The 18,914-nt window shown below is 41.1% G+C and overlaps 1 protein-coding gene across 4 annotated transcripts in view; it reads right to left on the reverse strand.

The window, feature by feature from the left end:
- Window positions 1-18,598, reverse strand: part of SMAD2 (SMAD family member 2) — a 66,460-nt gene extending 47,862 nt beyond the window's left edge. For 2 of the 4 annotated variants that reach the window (XM_073343496.2, XM_073343497.2), the window contains exons 1-2: window positions 18,442-18,597; window positions 4,588-4,873 (exon numbers count right to left, since the gene is read on the reverse strand). In XM_073343496.2, coding sequence (XP_073199597.2) covers window positions 4,588-4,873; window positions 18,442-18,565 — 410 coding nt within the window. In that variant the 5' untranslated portion in view covers window positions 18,566-18,597. Of the gene's footprint in view, window positions 1-4,587; window positions 4,874-18,441 lie in introns of all 4 variants that reach the window. The other 2 variants (XM_073343498.2, XM_073343499.2) reach the window with 2 other exon arrangements.
- Between the last annotated feature and the right edge of the window lie 316 nt (window positions 18,599-18,914).

Here is an 18,914-nt window from a genome sequence, read left to right on the forward strand (position 1 = left end):
GACCACATGAGACCTTCAGCATATATCACTCAAGCGGACATCCTCCTCACAATCATCCAGCTTTTCCTCCACATTACAGATCAGTGTGTAAAGAGGTAGTCATCCTATTCCCCAGTTTAAAGTTGAAGATCCAGATTTCTAATTCAAATTCTGCAGAGGAGGTTGTTACCATTCACTGCAGTGAAGAACTGTAACATTGTAGTGGTAGAGATCACAGAAGACAGAACAGCTGAATTCAGAATGTCAATTTTTGGAAGACAGGTTTCAGAGTAGCAGCCGTGTTAGTCTGTATTTGCAAAAAGAAAAGGAGCACTTGTGGCACCTTAGAGACTAACCAATTTATATGATCACGAAAGCTTATGCTCAAATACATTGGTTAGTCTCTAAGGTGCCACAAGTGCTCCTTTTCTTTTTGCGAATACACAAATTCTTATTCAGAAGAATTAGTATAATCTTCTAGTTTTTTTGATTCAGACATCTCAGCAACTGCAGTGTTCTGGTACTCTAAGATGACCACATTTAGTAGGTTGGGTGACTAGAGGTATTTCCAGTAAGGAATACATTTCTGGGGAGTGGGGCACCCTCAGTGCCTGTAAGCCTGCAATCTTCTAGCCCCAGAAGCAAAGGGGCCACATGTACTTCACAGAACTTGGGTTTAGAAAACTAAACAGTAATAGAGAAGACTGAAACATCTCTCTGGGTTCCAGATTCTTACTCCTAAGGTAGTCAGAAGGGACCAAGCAGCTGTTTGCATCAGTCTTAATTTATTTTTACAGTCAGACAAGCAAAGATGTTGAGTGCATGGATGCTGTTTCCCAGCGAGTTCTGAGTTGATGTGCTAGGGCAACAAGGAGGCACAGAGGCAGGATGCTGAAGAACAGACTTGGAACATTCTGAATACACCAGGTATCAGTAATACAGAAATTGCACTTCAATTTGATATGACGACTGCTTAAGGGAACAAAAGATTAAGAACATAGGAACATATTGGGTCAGACCAACGATCCAGCTAGCCCAGTACCCTCTTTTCTGGCACTGGCCAGTGCCAGACGCATCAGAGGACATGAACAGAAGAGGGCAATCATCAACTGATCCATCCCATCATCCAGTCCCAGCTTCTCGCAGTCAGAGACTTAGGGACACCCAGAGCATGGGATTGCATCCCTTACAATCCTGGTTAAGCCACTGACTGACCAACCCGCCATGAACTCTAATTCTTTTTTGAAACTAGTTATAGTTTCAGCTTTCACAACATCCCCTGGCAACAAGTTCCACAGGTTGACTGTGTTGTGTGAAGTACTTCTTTATATTCATCTCATTGGGTAACCCTAGTTCTTGCATTATGTGATGAGGCCAACACTTCCCTATCCACTTTCTCCACACCATTCAAAGTTTTATAGACCCCATCATACTCCCCCTTAGTTGTCTCTTTTCCAAGATGATTAGTTCCAGTCTTTTCACTTTCTCCTCATACAGAAGCTCTTCTGTACCCCTCATTTTTGTTGCCCTTCTCTGCACCATTTCCAATTCTAGTATCTTTTTTGAGAGGGGGCAACCACAACTGCATGCAGTATTCAAGATGTAGGCATACTGTAGATTTAGACAGGGACATAGCTTTTTTGACGGATGCTGCACTTTGAGCAGATGTTCTCAAACAACTATCCAATATGATTCCAGGATCTCTTTCTTGAGTGCTAAGAGTTAATTTAGAAGTTTCAGAGTAGCAGCCATGTTAGTCTGTATCCGTAAAAAGAAAAAAGGAGTACTTGTGGCACCTTAGAGTCTAACCAATTTGAGCATAAGCTTTCATGAGCTACAGCTCACTTCATTACAGTGAGCTGTAGCTCATGAAAGCTTATGCTCAAATAAATTGGTTAGTCTAAGGTGCCACAAGTCCTCCTTTTCTTTTAGCACCTCAGTTGTCTGGTGGCCCCACTGACTGGTCAACAGTCTTCCCACTTCAGATGTACTTAAAAAAAAAAATTTGCTGTTAGAATGTGAAGAGCAACTAGCAAAAAATAAATTTTTTTTTGCCTCCCTAATTATACTTTCAGACTTCAAGAGCCAGAGTTTGTGCTCCTTTCTGTTTTCCACATTAGGATTTAACTTCCAGTTTTCAAAGGAACACTTTTACTCTATTTAGCTGTAGTGGTTTTTTCAGTCCTCTTGTGCTTTTTTTTTTTTTTAAATGGTGTATACATGTAGTTTGAACCTCTATTACAGTATTCTTAAGATGTTTCCATGCAGTTTGCAGACATTTCACTTGACAATTTCTATTTAACTAGAATCCTTGTTTTTTGGTAGTCCCCCTTTTTGAAGCTAAATGATTCTGTGGTGGGTTTCTTTGGTTTCTTCCCCTCCAAGGATGTTACATTTAATTACAATATGGTTGCTTTTACTGAATGGTTCAGCTATCTCCACCTCTTGTGCCAGACCCCATGCTCCACTTAGGACTAAATCAAAATATTGCCTCTCCCTTTGGGTTCCAGGACTAGCTGTGCCAAGAAGCAGTCATTAATGGTGTCTAGAATTGTTCCCTGCATCCTGTCCTGAGGTGATATTTACCTAGTCAATATGGGGATAGTTGAAATCCCACATTGGGTGTTCTATTTTTTGTAGTGCCTCTAATCTCCCGGCGCATTTCACAATCACCATCCTGGTCAGGTGGTCACGAGCATATTCCTACTGCTATATGCATTTATGCATGTAATTTCTGGCTAGAGAGATTCTATGGCACCATTTGATTCATTTATTATCTAAAAGAAAGCAGAGTGCCACTGCCCCACCAGCATAACTTATTTTGCCATTCCTATATATTTTGTACCCAGTGTTACCATGGTATTTCATTAAGCCCTGATTAATTTCAACTACTCTGCCCCAACAGTCTGCACAAACATGAGAAGTTATCTGAATGGGGGTGCAAACACAGCCTATGGAACGCAGTGATAAATTGACATGCTACTTAAAATACTCCTCTTACATGCAAGTATACAAAGCCAATGCTAGAAAATGTAAGCTAGTTCAAGAGGTTTGGACAACTTAGTTTATGTTTTAAGTGTTAGGCCTTCTAGAAGTTTACCAGAGAAGTGTCAAAGATTAACAATTTCGCCAAAAGTCGAATCCAACCTTTTATCAATATAGTCCCATATGGCACAATCAGATTTTAAAAGAATCTGAGCTTTCATTTAAAAAACAATATTTATATCCTAAGCTTTGTGGTAGCAGAATTTCCCAAATGTTAACTGATTGCCAATTTGCAAACAGATATCCTAAAAAACTAACCTAATTGCTCCAAAAAGTGTGAATTCTACCCCAGGCTACTAAAGCCAATAGAGAACACATGTCTGCAATATATTTAATTTCATTAGACTAGATTGCATGAGGAAGGGGATGGGAATGAAGTCCACAGAAGTGAGTTGCTGCAAGGAAGAAAGAAGAATGGGGGCAAAAGTAAGAGTAGCACTAAAAAGTGAACATCTTTTCCCAAAAGGCTATGCCATATGCAACAAGGGATGTTAAAGCTATTACGACATAATGGCTATAATCTGCCCTTGAGGTTTGAAAGCCATCCATTAACAGTAAAAGTTCTACTGTGCATTAAGGTCTGTATGCAGTTTTAAGTTTATATCCCAGCCCACGTCCTAAACAAACAGAATTCAACCTCTCAAAAACAGGAGCAACACTCTTGCTTAAGCAGCTCCTATGTGCCGAGAGAGTTCCCATTTTGTAAGATCCTGTAGTAAGTTTTTCAGAAGAAAAACAAGGCACTCAAGAACTGCTCCCATATTTACTTTCCGAAAAGAGTTTAATGAAAATAATGCACATGCCTCAGCGGTATGGTATTATGCACGATATGGATCTACAGTAGGCCAGACTAAGATCTACAACGAAGTATGATCCTTTCACACAGGAGTTGCTATGAATAAAGTTGAGAAAGTCAAAAAGGAAGAAATGCAAGTAATTCATTTATATATCAATATAAAGCAGAAGAGATGTACTCGAAGTTAACAGGAATTAACTTCGTTAACTGGTAACAAAGAAGAAGTACACAGTAAGTTGTTCTCACAGCAAAAATGCCTCAGATTTCCCATCCAAGAGGGGGTGTGGGTGCTGCAGATTCTACAACTGACATGAGTTTACCACACACCTAAAGATGACCTTTACACACAATTAGCTGACTGAAGTGTTGACCAAGGAAAAACAGTCAATTTTACACTAGAAGAAATGCAGGTTCTGTAGGCCCTTCCAGGGCTGTTAACTGAAAGAATCCAAGAAAATGCTAAAAACTAACAGCTCACAGAACCATTCTGCATAAGTGGGGATCAAGATAGTAATTTTAATTGGCATGTCTTAAAATATTTGTCCTACTGAAGATTTAGAGACTTTATGAAGAACATCGTTCAACTGTAAAGGTTAAAATAAGAACTGCTAGACCATGTTAAGCTACTAGTTTTCAAAGAAAAAAGTTAAATATTTTGAAGCATGTTACTTACACAGTTAATGTTCAGTACGGATGATTTTAAAATAGGTGTCTGATCAGTCACTCGTTAAATAGTTTGAAATAATTTCAAACCAGACAGCACTTACCTTGGTATTGTAACACATTTTGTATTGCAGTTCTGAGTGGTGATTGCTTTCTCAAGCTCATCTAGTTGTCCTGTTTTCTTGAGCTTCTTGACCAAGCTTTTCACTGCCTTCTCACACCATTTTTCCTCCTGACCGTTCTGCTCACCACCACCAGCCCCTCCAGAACCACCAGCTGATTTCTTCCACCCCAGCAGTCTCTTCACAACTGGTGGAGTGAATGGCAATATGGATGACATGTTCTCCGAAACAGCACTTTGTGTCCAGTAAGTTAACTTCCCTATCCAATCTAGGGAAAGAAAGAATGATATATTAACACCTAGTTTTTAGTGGGGCAGATGCCTTGGGTAAGACTCTTTACCCCCAAAGGCAGCAGAACTTGGGAAAGTTCTAGAATGCCTAGTCCAACAATTGAAGTGTTTGTTTTTTAACTAGAAGACATTAACCTTCTATGTTAGCTTCACAGACTAGATTCCAGTTAGGGACAAGTTCTCCCTTTTTCCAATACGCAAGCGGTAGCAAGCCATCCATCCTCTCACTCCAAACGCACACCATGTACCTATACTGTACTGTGAAAGTTCTACAAGTCACAATACACACTACACATCTGTGCTCAGTTTAAAAAAAAGCAAGGGCTTTAAACAGAAAAATGTCTTGTTCTATAAGAACTTGTCTGTGACTAGTCCAGAAAACAAATTTTTGCATCAGATCTATAGTTTTCCCGCTTATGATACTGCTTAAGTTAACATTAAAAAAAGTTAATCCACTCATTTTACAGTTAGCTGTTCAATACAATAGAATTTTTAAAAAAAGAGTGACTCATCTAGATGCTACTAAGGGGACATAGTACAGGATAATCCTCCAAACTGAGCAGATTATGCAAACCCAATTCATTTGTTCACTTCAAATTTTGATAAATTTGACAAAGATATATATACCATGGTGCACATTTTGTCCAGCTTGCAGTAAAACGTGACTTACTTAATTCATGACTTGGACATGTCACTCGATCATTGTTGCTTAGAAGAAGTCTTCTACCAACTTTTTAGCTAGCCATTTGCTGCCATACCAGAATATTTAAATGGCTACCAAATTTTGTTTGCACATGAGATGCTGTCAATTTGAAGTTACTTTTTTGTTTTGTTTTAAACTGACATTTAACAGGGAGGCATAGTACTGGTTTTCTGCAAGCTATTTGAAGTGTGTAAACATTGGCAATGAAGTCTTCCAAAATTCAGTACAAATACCAAGAACTTTATTTGTATTTAATCCAAGCTTTTGTCCATTGGTGTTTGCAACAGAAGTAATTAGATTTATTTTTGCATCATACGGTCTTTCATCTCATATTTGCTATCAGTTCAGAAAGAAGTCAACAGGATGTCTGCGGGTTTATATAGCTGCAAGACTGGAAAGGACACTGAAATACATGCCTTACTTAGAAGTCACCCTGCCTGATGCCATTTGACTATTGTGTGTCTGCTTTAACTACTGTAAAGAATTCTTAATTTCTGTAATTTCTATTGTTTAGTAATTTTGGATAATCCATATAAATTCAGAACCAACTTCATAGTGGGGGTTGGGGGGAGACAAACAAGTGCTGTGACTTTCCTAAGGACAGCAGTCTTGTGAATAAATCATGGGACTGGAAAGTCAGAAGCTACAGGCTCTAACTGCGTTTCCAGCAGGGACTTGCTGTTTGAATTTCAAAAAACCACTTAACTGTCAAGCCTCAATTCCCTCACCTGTAATGTTTACTTCACAGAGCTGTGGGACTTCAGTATTTCCTCCTGGCTCCCAAACCTAAAAATCAGTCCACTAAATCAGAGGTTTTAAGATAATCTACATCCCCAACCAGTGCTTGCATGCACACCCACTTCCTTTATATTAGGGGGAAAACAGATTTTACTTAAATCGAGATTTCTCCCATGTGAGCTATCAACCATATTTGTTTGATTTCATGCTTCAATATGAAAGCTTCACATCTCAAATTTTGAAAAGAAAAAAAATGTGAGTTTACAGGGATACAGAACTGTTGCTTTCACTGAACATGCATTTTCTTTTGGTTAAGTTATAATTTTTGAACACTGTTTGATCCTTGGAAATATTCCCCAGGATCAATTTCCCAACACTTAAAATATAAATTACAATCTTAGTTACACATGTCTCATTGACTAGCTCCACTGACTTCATTGAGGAAAATAGATTTGAGAAGAACCCACCCCCCTCTTCAAACTTTGGCTTGTACACAGAGCTCTGTATAAGAAAGGTATATATGAAGATGTTAAAGCCTAAATTTACTAGACTAATCATTTAAAATATTGAGCAATACATGTTTGCTGCTGAAGTCAAACCACAGAATTGCTGGGAGTTATAGGCTAAGCACCAGGAACCAGAGCTTGTGGAAGTATTAAAGCAGCTGTTTTGACAGCTACACATTCTATTGCAGTTACCAAGAGAATCTCTTCAGTTTATTCAACTACTTCAATTCAATGACTAGTTCATTCAAAGTTAAGAAATCAATAGGGAGCTTAAAAAGAGACAGGAAATCTTGTTTTCCTCTTCCAAACATATGCATAAAAATTAGGTGTGAGGATAAGATCTACACGTTCTAAAATCTTGAACGGGACCACCAGAAACAATTTCCTTTGTTCCATCAGTTAGCTAGCTATGCAAACCATAGCCCTGATGAATTAGAAGTTTATGGCACCTTTAAGACAGTTTTATTTAATAAGAGTTTTAAAGTGTTCTCATGTATTTGAGAATTTCTATCCAACTAGATAGTAACACAAACTACAATAAAAATCCATCATTCACCATTTAACAAATAAATTCTAAAAAGGTTAAGAGTCTGAATAAAAGTAAACGAAAGCTATATACTAGATGAATGAATGCATTGTCCTGGTTACCCAAAAGAAGCACCAAGTTTAGCATAAAGGCTGTATTTAGTTGCAAATCAATACCTTTTTGGTTACTCGGTGAGAATCAACCTCTCTTTACGGGGAAAAAAATACACATGCAAAATAAGACTGAAATGAATGATTTACATCAAGGTTTTCTGCTTGCTGATTTAAATCATGATAAAACCACCAATTTTAATTGCTTTGATTTAAACCAATGTATCCTACCTTTCAAGGCACTGAATATTCCCTTGCTCTTGTGTTATAAGACAGCCTGCAAACAACCTACCTTCAATTCATTATCTTACATACTCTTGTTTGCCTCCAAGACCTGGTCTACTGTACGCGGTTATTTCGGAATTAGCCAAGTTACTTTGAAATAAAACTGATTCCATCCACACAACCAAACCATTTTTCGATTTAAAGGGCTCTTTAATCAGATTTCTGTATTCCACCTCGCAAAGTGGAGTAGCACTAAAATCAAGATTGCAGTTCCGGGTTACAGGTACCGTGGCCGCAATTCGACGTTATTGGCCTCCGGGAGCTATCCCAGAATGCTCTCTTGTGACACCTCTGGACAACACTCTCAACTCTGATGCACTAGCCAGGTTGGCAGTAAAAGCCCAGGTAACTTTTGAATTTCCTGTTTGGTGACCATCAGCAGAGTCCATCACAGGCAACCATACAGTCCACCATCAAAAGAGACCACGCAGTCCCGGATTCGCAGACGAACTCTAGCATGGTCTGAACAGGAGGTACTGGATCTCATTGCATGCTGGGGAGACTAATCTGTTATGGCAGAACTATGTTCCCAAAGAAAAAAAAAAGAAACACTAATATGTACGCTAAAGTCTCCAGGGCCATGACGGAAAGAGGCTACTCCGGGGACACAGAGCAGTGTCATACAAAAATCAAGGAGCTCAGGTAAGCGTACCAAAAGCCAAGGAAGCTCCCACCATTACATCCTCAAAATTGGTCCTCTTCTGACATAGTTATCTACACACTGACGCTACCCCAACACACTGAATACCCTCCCTATAATGAGGCATCAAATCACTAGATGCACTTCTGAAATACGCACAACAAAATTACTGAATTAACAGTGGCTAGATACAGGGGAAATTAGGAATAAGCAATTTATATTAACTATTTTGTTCCTCTCCACATCCTTTGCATTGTCTTAGACTGCCATTTCTGTTGCGTCTCAGGGTATGTCTACACAGCAAAGTAAACCCCATGACACTGTGTCTTAGAGCCTGGGGCCAACCGACTCAGGGAGCTTTGGTTGCAGGGCTAAAAAGACAGCCATGTAGACATTTAGTTTTAGGCTGAAGCCCAGGCTCTGAGACCCTTCCCCCTCAGTGGGTTTCACAGCCCACACTCCAGCCTGATCCTGAAGGTCTACAGGGCTATTTTTAGCCCCATAGTCTGAGCCCTGTGAGCCCAAGTCAATTGATTCAGGCTTGGTGCTGAGTCTCAGAGCATTTCTTTGCAATGCAGACAGCCCAGAAATTGCAATCTAAGGATATGAGGCCATCTTGCTATGTAGGCAGGACGTAGCACTCCACGCATGTGTCTGTAATAGCAAGCGCTCCTCAAGGCTATGTGCTGTAAACATAGGTTACCAGGAGAGTTAGCCTACTTGAGGTAAATTATCCATCTTTAATGGGGAGTTGAAATAACACCTGTTTTATCTAGCTGCAAGTATATTTCTGCTTTCTGATGTGCACATGAATTAGTGCAGACTAAAAGCTGTTAATTGTGGTACTTCTAAGTCATAATTTTGAAGTTTACTATTCTAAATCTTAATTTACTCAATTCTGCTGCAGTACCTTTGCACACGTGTTAAGGATAAGCCAATCATCCTGGCAACAACCAACATAGAAGATGAAGAGGAATCCTTACAACTGACATGCAAAAGACTAAAATCCTGAGGACAAAGGCTGTACTTGCTTGAATGTCTGGAAAATCTGTTTATAAAAGCACTTTGTTCATGATGTACAAGGTTTGAAAACATTTCAGATCACAAGTCTGCTTGCTCATCTTAGAAAGATTAAATAAAATCTGATCTTCCCTCATTTTACTGGAAGATTTACTGTAGTTCTAAGGCAGGGGTTCTCAAACTGGGGATCAGGACCTCTCATTATTATTACATGGGGGAGTCGTGAGCTGTCAGCCTCCACCACAAGCCTCACTTTTCCTCCAGCATTTATAATGGTGTTAAATTTATAAAAAAAATTTAATGTATGGAGGGGTCACACTCAGAGGCTTGCTGTGTGAAAGGGGTCACCAGTACAAGAGTCTGAGAACCCCAGCACTCTTCAGCTACATCTATACTAGAGAGAGTTTAGAGCAGCAGAGCTGCAGCGGTATGTATCCTCCTGGAAGCATGCTGAGGTCTTCCAGGGAGGTACATCAACTCATCTAGATATTTGTCTAGCTTTATAATAGGCTACAGAGAAAGCACTAGCAAAGTCAGTACCAACTAAAATTTCAAACAATGACTTGTTTATACTGCTTTATATATTATATTGAATGCAAGTACAATATTTATATTCCAATTGAAGTAAATTAGAATTACACTGTAAAAATGAGAGAGCAAGCAATTTTTCCAGTAACAGTGTACTGTGACTTTTGTATTTTTGTCTTATTCTGTAAGCAAGTAGTTTAAGTGAGGTGACACCTGGGGGTATGCAAGACAAATTAGACTCCTAAAGGGGTACAGTAGTCTGGAAAGGTTGAGAGCCATTGGTCTAATGTAACCACTCTAAGCAGACTTAACTACTCCAGCCACGTGAGTGGCAGTAACTACGTCAGTGGGAGAAGCTCTCCCCCCAATACAGCATTGTCTATACCATCACTTAGGATGACATAATGTAAGCTATACCACAGTAAGTACTAGTGTAGACATACCCTTAGATAAGGCAGCAAGGGTGTTGAGCACCACCAGAAAGAATCCTGCTGAAGACTCATTGTGGAGCTCAAAAAAAGATTTAGAGAGGCTAAGAGTCCATTTTCCTTCTCATAGATTCATAGAATATCAGGAGATACTTCAGGAGATCATCTAGTCTAACCCCCTGTGATGTCATATGATCAGTCTTTTATAGAAGACCACAATAGACAAAGCCTCATGTTCTAATGTTAAAAGTAAGCTTTCCAAGTTTTAGGCCTCTTTCAGTCAATAAAAAACAGGGGGGTAGGGAGGAGCAGCAGCTCCCATCCCCTTCATGGGTCAACTTTATTATTAATTCAGTACAATGCCACAGTTAACTGAAGCTTAATATATGCAAGACAATAGTTAAAAATAATTTAGTTAACACCAACTTTCAGTATTATGTAGGCTAATAGGGCATTCAACAAAGGAAAATGTTTACAATATATCTTATGTTAATACAGTATTAAGAGAAGCTTGCAAAAACTAAACAGTGATAATCATATTTTTTTCAATCTTACTTTAAAGAAGAGTCATTTAAACAAAAGACTGATTTCCAGGTTCATAGAGCCATGTTAGTATCGCAAACAAGGAAGATATTTTGTTAAATTCGACTAGGAACACATGGCCTTTAAAATTTGTGAAAGTTTTTCCGTCCACCTTAGATTGTAGAAAACTTGAATTTTGCACCAAACTAACTGAAATGAAAGGAGCCTCTAATCTGAAGACACTCTGCACTTCCAGAAAGGAATAAGGTCAGTATGACTACCAATAGTCGGTAGTTGGATACCAAAGAAACAATTCAGCCCTAGAGCCAGATAATTCACATCTATCTTCCCCCACTACTTCTGGAATTCTGGGACACTAGTTAGCATATGCAATAAGGGAGAGGTGAAGTGGGCATGATCTAATACAACACTGGATTCATGACATGGGAAACTCAGCCTGCCTCCTTCTAGTGCTGCTGCTTAGGTTCTGAACAGCAACTGCATGTGCAAGAACAGATTCATGTACTAAGCAAAAGCCTCAGCTCTCTCCCCTCCTCCCCACTTTCCTCTGCCCCACCCTATGTCTTGAGCAGGTAGAGCAGTTGCACACCCTCTCCTCCCCACTGGGGGTGGGGGGAATCCAGCCTGCTGAGCAATAGCCTCAGGTCCAGCCCCAGTTCAGCTCTTCAGCCGATTAGGCCAGCAGTGGTGAGTGGCTCTAAAGCTGCTCACCTCCCAACAAGCTCCATCTGGTCAGAAGCTCCATCTGGCTAGCTAAATGGGCCAGTGCCCCAAGTGGCAGAGCCAAGGACCCTGCTCAGCTTTCACATCAGCTGCTGAAGCTTAAGGCAGATCCCTCCCAGTCTTAAGACAATTTTACTTAAGGGTAACCGTAAAGGCATAATGCTGCAAGTACTACCAATTTAAATACCTCGTTTAAAAGCAAGTTTTGCATTCTTATACAATGGAGCATTGAATACCTCCCAAAATACATGTTTATCATTAGAAACACTGTACTTTTGTAGCTTCTGTGAGAGTCTCGAAGCACATTCCCCATCTCCTGATAAGCAAACTGTACAGTTGGATCATATCTTAAGTGACTTGCCAAAGCTCCAAAGGAAATCCACTCTTGAGGATGCATGAATATCATCCCTCTAGATTCCCTAGCACCATGGGGTGAGCTATCCTGAGGCACTAATTAGTAACAAGTCAATCCCAACCCTGTGCTATGTCACACTTTAACCTACTCTCCAATCATAAAGACATTAATATCTCCATCTACCTGACACACTGCACACTTATGTAGTATGTAGATGCCTCAGAACCCTTACAAAAAAAGGGTGTTTGAAAGTTAGTCTTTAAGGTGCTACCAGACTCCTTGTTGTTTGTGGATACAGATTAATACAGCTACCCCTGATGTTTGAAAGTTAAAACTCATCACTCTATGTAGAGTTCAAGAGCCACCATTGCCACATCATTGCTTTTTTTGAGAATTAAGACAGCCTGTTTACCTTATTTCATGAAGACTTAGAAAGTCTTATAAAGCTTGATCATAGAATATTAGGGTTGGAAGGGACCTCAGGAGGTCATCTAGTCCAACCCCCTGCTCAAAGCAGGACTGATCCCCAATTAAATCATCCCAGCCAGGGCTTTGTCAAGCCTGACCTTGAAAACTTTTAAGGAAGGAGATTCCACCACCTCCCGAGGTAACACATTCCAGTGTTTCACCACCCTCCTAGTGAAAAAGTTTTTCCTAATATCCAACCTAAAGCTCCCCCACTGCAACTGAGACCATTATTCCTTGTTCTGTCATCTGCTACCACTGAGGACAGTCTAGATCCATCCTCTTTGGAACCCCCTTTCAGGTACTTGAAAGGAGCTATCAAATCCCCCCTCATTCTTCTCTTCCGTATACTAAACATCCCCAGTTCCCTCAGCCTCTCCTCATAACTCATGTGTTCCAGTCCCCTAATCATTTCTGTTGCCTCCGCTGGACTCTTGAATTTCCACATCCTTCTTGTAGAGTGGGGCCCAAAACTGGACACAGTACTCCAGATGAGGCCTCACCAATGTTGAATAGAGGGGAACGATCACGTCCCTTGATCTGCTGGCAATGCCCCTACTTATACAGCCCAAAATGCCATTGGTCTTCTTGGCAACAAGGGCACACTGTTGACTCATATCCAGCTTCTCGTCCACTGTAACCCCTAGGTCCTTTTCTGCAGAACTGCTGCCGAGCCATTCAGTCCCTAGTCTGTAGCGGTGCATTGGATTCTTCCATCCTAAGTGCAGGACTCTGCACTTGTCCTTGTTGAACCTTAGATTTCTTTTGGCCCAATCCTCCAATTTGTCTAGGGCCCTCTGTATCCTATCCCTACCCTCCAGCGTCTCTCTCTCTCCTCCCGGTTTAGTGTCATCTGCAAACTTGCTGAGGGTGCAATCCACACCATCCTCCAGATCATTTATGAAGATATTAAACAAAACCGGCCCCAGGACCAACCCTTGGGGCACTCCACTTGATACCAGCTGCCAACTAGACATGGAGCCATTGATCACTACCCGTTGACCCCGACAATCTAGCCAGCTTTCTATCCACCTTACAGTCCATTCATCCAGCCCATACTACTTTAACTTGCTGGCAAGAATACTGTGGGAGACAGTGTCAAAAGCTTTGCTAAAGTCAAGGAACACTACTTTCCCTTCATCCACAGAACCAGTTATCTCCTCATAGAAGGCAATTAGATTAGTCAGGCATGACTTGCCCTTGGTGAATCCATGTTGACTGTTTCTGATCACTTGCCTCTCCTCTAAGTGCTTCAGAATTGATTCCTTGAAGACTTGCTCCATGATTTTTCCAAGGACTGAGGTGAGGCTGACTGGCCTGTAGTTCCCAGGATCCTCCTCCTTCCTTTTTTTAAAGATGGGCACTACATTAGCCTTTTTCCAGTCGTCCGAGACTTCCCCCGATCGCCATGAGTTTTCAAAGATAATGGCCAATGGCTCTGCAATCACATCTGCCAACTCCTTTAGCACTCTCGGATGCAACGCATACGGCCCCATGGACTTTATACCTTCGTTTTAGGTATATTATGAGAGACTCAAGTGCCTACTATGGAATTATGAAAGTTTTTAGAAGCCAGATCTTTTCTTCAAATACTAAGGTCTTTAATACTTTAACTTGTATTAGCCATAAGCCTAACTTTTCTCCTTTGCTGTTTTATTAGCGACAATGTCAGGTCTCATGTGGAGTTAGAGTTGAAAGCTTGGGTTAACGATTAGGGATTTTAATGTACTGATAGAAATGATCATTTTTATGCTGTGTTAAAAACTGGAGGCAGGAGAAAGGAGAAGAGTCACTTTTAGTGATCTTAGGCCTTGTCTACACTACAAAATTAGGTTGGTTTAACTACATCGGACAGGGGTGTGAAAAATACTGAGCAGCACTGTTAAGCCAACCTAAATCCCCATGTAGAGAACACTAGGCTGATGGAAGAATTCTTCCACCAACCTAACTACCACCTCTCAGGGAGCTGGATTGCCTACACGAGCAGGAGAGCCCCTCGCATTGGAGTAGGCAGAGTCTACACTGAAGTGGTGCACTAGCAGTGTTTTAAGTATAGACATACCCTTAATCATATGAGTAACAGAGCAGAAGTATTTTAGCAACCTAGGTAAGAGCAATTATCAAGGATTCCACATCACTAAGTTAATCACTTCATCTGTTTTAAGTTACTCACTGCATGTATACCCAATACTCTAAGCAAGTTTATCAGAATTTCATTGTTTGCTATCAAAGCACACACACCCACCCACCCCATTTCAGCAGAAGCAGAGTTATGGTTCTAAATGCTATGGCAATTATGCGAGTATTTTTTCATATTTGCTCTGCCTGGTACATGGAGGCTTTTATGCCTTCTATTCAAATCTCAGTTTGACTACTAAAAATACATTAATGTGCACGTTTAACAGAGAAACATGTTTAAAATGGCCACTAGAAGTAACAAGAGTTATCAAAACAACAAAAGAAATCAAGAGTGAAGAAAAATCTGCTAAACTATATAAATATTCTACTATAAAATATAAACCAGAAGAATGCTGACAACTAGAAAGCAGGGTTCATTGAAATCCCCCTCAATGCAGACTGTAATATTAAAAAAAAAAAACACACCACCTAGTTCATACAAGTCAAGCAAAGTCTGCCAACAAAACAACAGTAACAGAAGGATTCAACAGAGAGTAATAAAGTTTATGGTTTATCTTTAAAAAGTTCCCCCCACCAACACACACACACACAGTCCTGAAGTGACTGAGTCTTCAGCCATCATTTATAGATAGATGAGATCCGTTGATGAAACAGAAGTTCCAACCTAAGCTGCTCAGAGAGCAAGAAATCACTCCCTTAACTGCTCTCTTGTAGTGCAGAGTATAATTAGTGCTATTGTCAGTTATCCATAAACCATAGTAAAATGTCAGGAGGAATGAAACCTTAGCCTGTGTAGTGCACTTTTACAGAGACATTTCAAAGAAACCAGCTGTTTTCAACTTTCAGCATTGAGAATTATTACCTGCACTCACTCAATTTCTTCTAGCCCAGACAGTACTGAACACAGGACTGTCTGTACCACTAATCTCATCGCATGACCTGCAGCAATTCAGTTTAACAAATTAACAGTTACAAATATTTTGACAAAGTAAGCTTAGGTATTGTTTGCCTCTCAGCACAGTTCACAAGCAGTTTGTGGCTTTATGATAAAAAAGTCATTACATCCCATTTGAAAACCAGAATTTATAGCTCACTTAGTAAGTCAGTCCCATAAATGGATGCTTTCAATTACAGAGAATTTACACACAGCACCCATTAATGCACTGTTAATACATCTGAATACCTAAAATACTTTTACAGTAACTAAAGTTTCAATATGTACTGTTCTTTATTGAGACAGAATTTGGAATTCTCTTCTCCCTCTGGTACAGAGCTCAAATTCCTCACCCTTCAGACATGTTGCAAGGTTGGTTCTCCCAAACTTTTTTTTTTTTTTAAGTTAGGAAGAGATGGGAAGAGTTTATATCTCCCAAGCTTTCAGCAATACTGAACATTTGCAGGCTCCAATTAAACTCAATGGTAACTACAGGTGTTCAGCACTTTGGAAAGATCAAGTTGACATAAGAGGATTGAGAAGAATCCAGGAGGGCCTTTAGTTTGGAAATTCTCATTGTATGAACAAATGAAAAGCCAACCGGGGGGTCAGGGGGAGAGAAAGGGGTCAATTTAGACAGGAACTAAACCCTTACAAAGTGTAAGCCTTTTCAATTACCATTTGACATTATAAGCCCCACTAGAGTTGATTATTCCTGCTGTAAGTTTGATACAACAGAGACTAGAATTGTGGATATTCTTTGCTATCAGAAGAATTGTTTGAAATTCTGCACACCATTTTTGCTAATCTGCACTTTTGAGTCTGAATTGTATGGGGCTTCAGAAGGGAAATCCAGTGCAGTGGTAGCCTATCATATCTTCCAATACATTGTTAAACATAAATTTGAAATTCCTATAATTGGATTTAAATAATCAAATTCTTTAAGAATTGAATGTCATCGAGGGTTAATACCATATCACGCCTTTGCTTTTTTTTTTTTTTTGTGTTAGGAGTGTGCACCGTAAGTTGGTTTGGTTGGGGGGCGGGGGGGTGACCGACCAAGAACTTCACTTCTACACTCTTACTATAGAGTTAACCTCATGATGAAGTTAATACCACGAAAGCAATCTTAGCAATTTAAGAATATAACTAGAGTAATGTATCAAACTGATTTTTACCTCCCTTGATACTTGCAAGACAGTTAATAATTTTGTGGAAGCAACAGGTTAAGATAACCCCTGAAGAGCAAAATATAATCCTCTCCTTCTCTAATGCCAGAGAAGGAACAAAACCATCTATGAAGGAAAAAGTCTACAAATCATTTCAAACAGGAATCTTATCTGACTGAAATAGCTCCTCTCTCTCAGCTACAGGAACCTGATCAGTTTGGGATGAAAAAAAATGAGTGGTCGGGGGAGGGGGGTCTTTTATTTATATAGATATACACACACACACACACTTTCTTAGTTTGCATTTTGCTAACTTTGACAGTGCAACCACCCCACAATCAGTTTGCAATTATGAACAACTGGAAGTATAACAAGCTGTCCTTTACTGCAGCCACTTGTTAAATGAGAGGTTCGCTTAAGATTTTTTTTTTTTAAAGACACCCTCCGATCAAATGCTGTAGTCTAAATGGTTTATTTCATTTCTTGATACAAATGTATCTTCATTATTTGTATACACTCAGAGCTGCTTATCATAGCATGAAAAAAATTGCATGAGAGATATACACATCTCAGCCCTCACATAAGATAGTTTAGGAAAATGTTTCCAGTCACCCACAATATGCAAACAAGATTTATCTGGTGAAGGTTTATATCTAAATCTATCCGGAGTAGATTTTAGCTAAACTTCCATGTTGTAATTTTTAAGAACATTTTCCTAAAAGCTACAAGCTTGGTTTGTGAAGCAGGAGAGTACAACAAACAAGAAGAATGATTTTAGATTTGAAGTTGAATCCCAAACTCAACTTTCAAAACAGCCTTGTAAGACTGTCTTCTTACCCAACCACCCTTTATACAGAGTATAAACTAACAATTTTACTCAGCTATCCCCCACTTATACACAATGCTACAAGTGGAAATTTCACAAAATTGCTAAAATGAATACTATTTGTAGTTATAGCCACTTGGTGCTATAACTGATGTACTGTAATGGTATGCTTATTCGTGTATGAAATTATATACTTCACAGATATTTGCTTACATCTAGGTGAAGAGCATAAGCATTCTCAGCCTACAAGCAGGGGAGAGAGGGTCAACCCCTGGGTAACACCCACTGGAGTTAAGGCTGGAAGTCACTTTCCATCCCCCCCCAAAACTTTATTTTCATCTCGCTCACAATTTTATACAAACGTTGGCTTCCCAGGCTCTAAATTTTCCACATTTAATCTGGGTAAAGATTTTTGTTTGGCAAAGTCTGAGTTTTTCCAAGACTTTTTGGGGGGCTGGGGTGGGGGGGGGAGAGATAAATGATACTGACCTACAACCCCAGCCCCGCACAAGTCAGAGGGTGCCCGAGACTCAGAAGCAGGCGCCCCCCGGCCCCCGTTTACCTCCTGGGAACAGGATGAGAACAGGGCCCAACTGCTAACCATACAGGGGGCGAGGGGGAGGCAAAAGAGGATCGGGCCCAGTGTAAGGAGCAGGGCCCAACCCCCCCCCAGGGCCCGCCAACCTCAGCCCCCCCCCCGCCACCAGCCAAGCCTCCCACAGCAGCCGCCACCTCTCACCACAACAAAGGGGAGGGGGGGAGCACCCCTGCCATGGCCAGCTCCAGGCCTGAGCGCCCCCCACCACCACCACACACAGGCAGGGGCCACCAGTCAGCATCCGCGCCTTGCCTGGCGAGGCCACCCCCCGCCCCAGCCTGGCCGACGCCAAAGCCGGCCAGAGACCAACCTCTTCCTCGCCTAGCTGCGCCGCTGCCGCTGCCGCTGCCGCTGCCTCTCTCGCTGGCGAGTGGCTTCCTCTTTGCCACCGCCCACTGCGCCCGCCATTGGTTAATGAGGGCGCCGCGGCGCATGCAGCGACCCCCTTGGTTGGCTCTGCCTTAGGTCAGTTGTAGGGAGAGCGGGCGGTGGATGGATGACAGAGGCTTCCGTCCCGCCCGACGTAGCGATTGGCGGGCCTTAAGCCCAATCGGCGAAAGGCGGCGAGAAACGTCGTGATGGAGCCCTCGCGACGGAGTGCGTGATCAGCGCGAAGGGAACGGCAGTCGCTGATTGGCCTACAAGGGTGTCACTCCCCGCCGGGGGAGGTTGCGCAGAAAGGAGAACGACCGACCGAATGTGGCTGGGAGCGCTGATCCTTCCGCCAAGCGGTCGCCGAGTTCGCATAACGAACTAGTAACCTTCCGCGCGGCAGCGGATTCC

The sequence above is a fragment of the Lepidochelys kempii genome, chromosome 5 (genome assembly GCF_965140285.1).
Source record: "Lepidochelys kempii isolate rLepKem1 chromosome 5, rLepKem1.hap1, whole genome shotgun sequence".
Classification (NCBI taxonomy): domain Eukaryota; kingdom Metazoa; phylum Chordata; order Testudines; family Cheloniidae; genus Lepidochelys; species Lepidochelys kempii.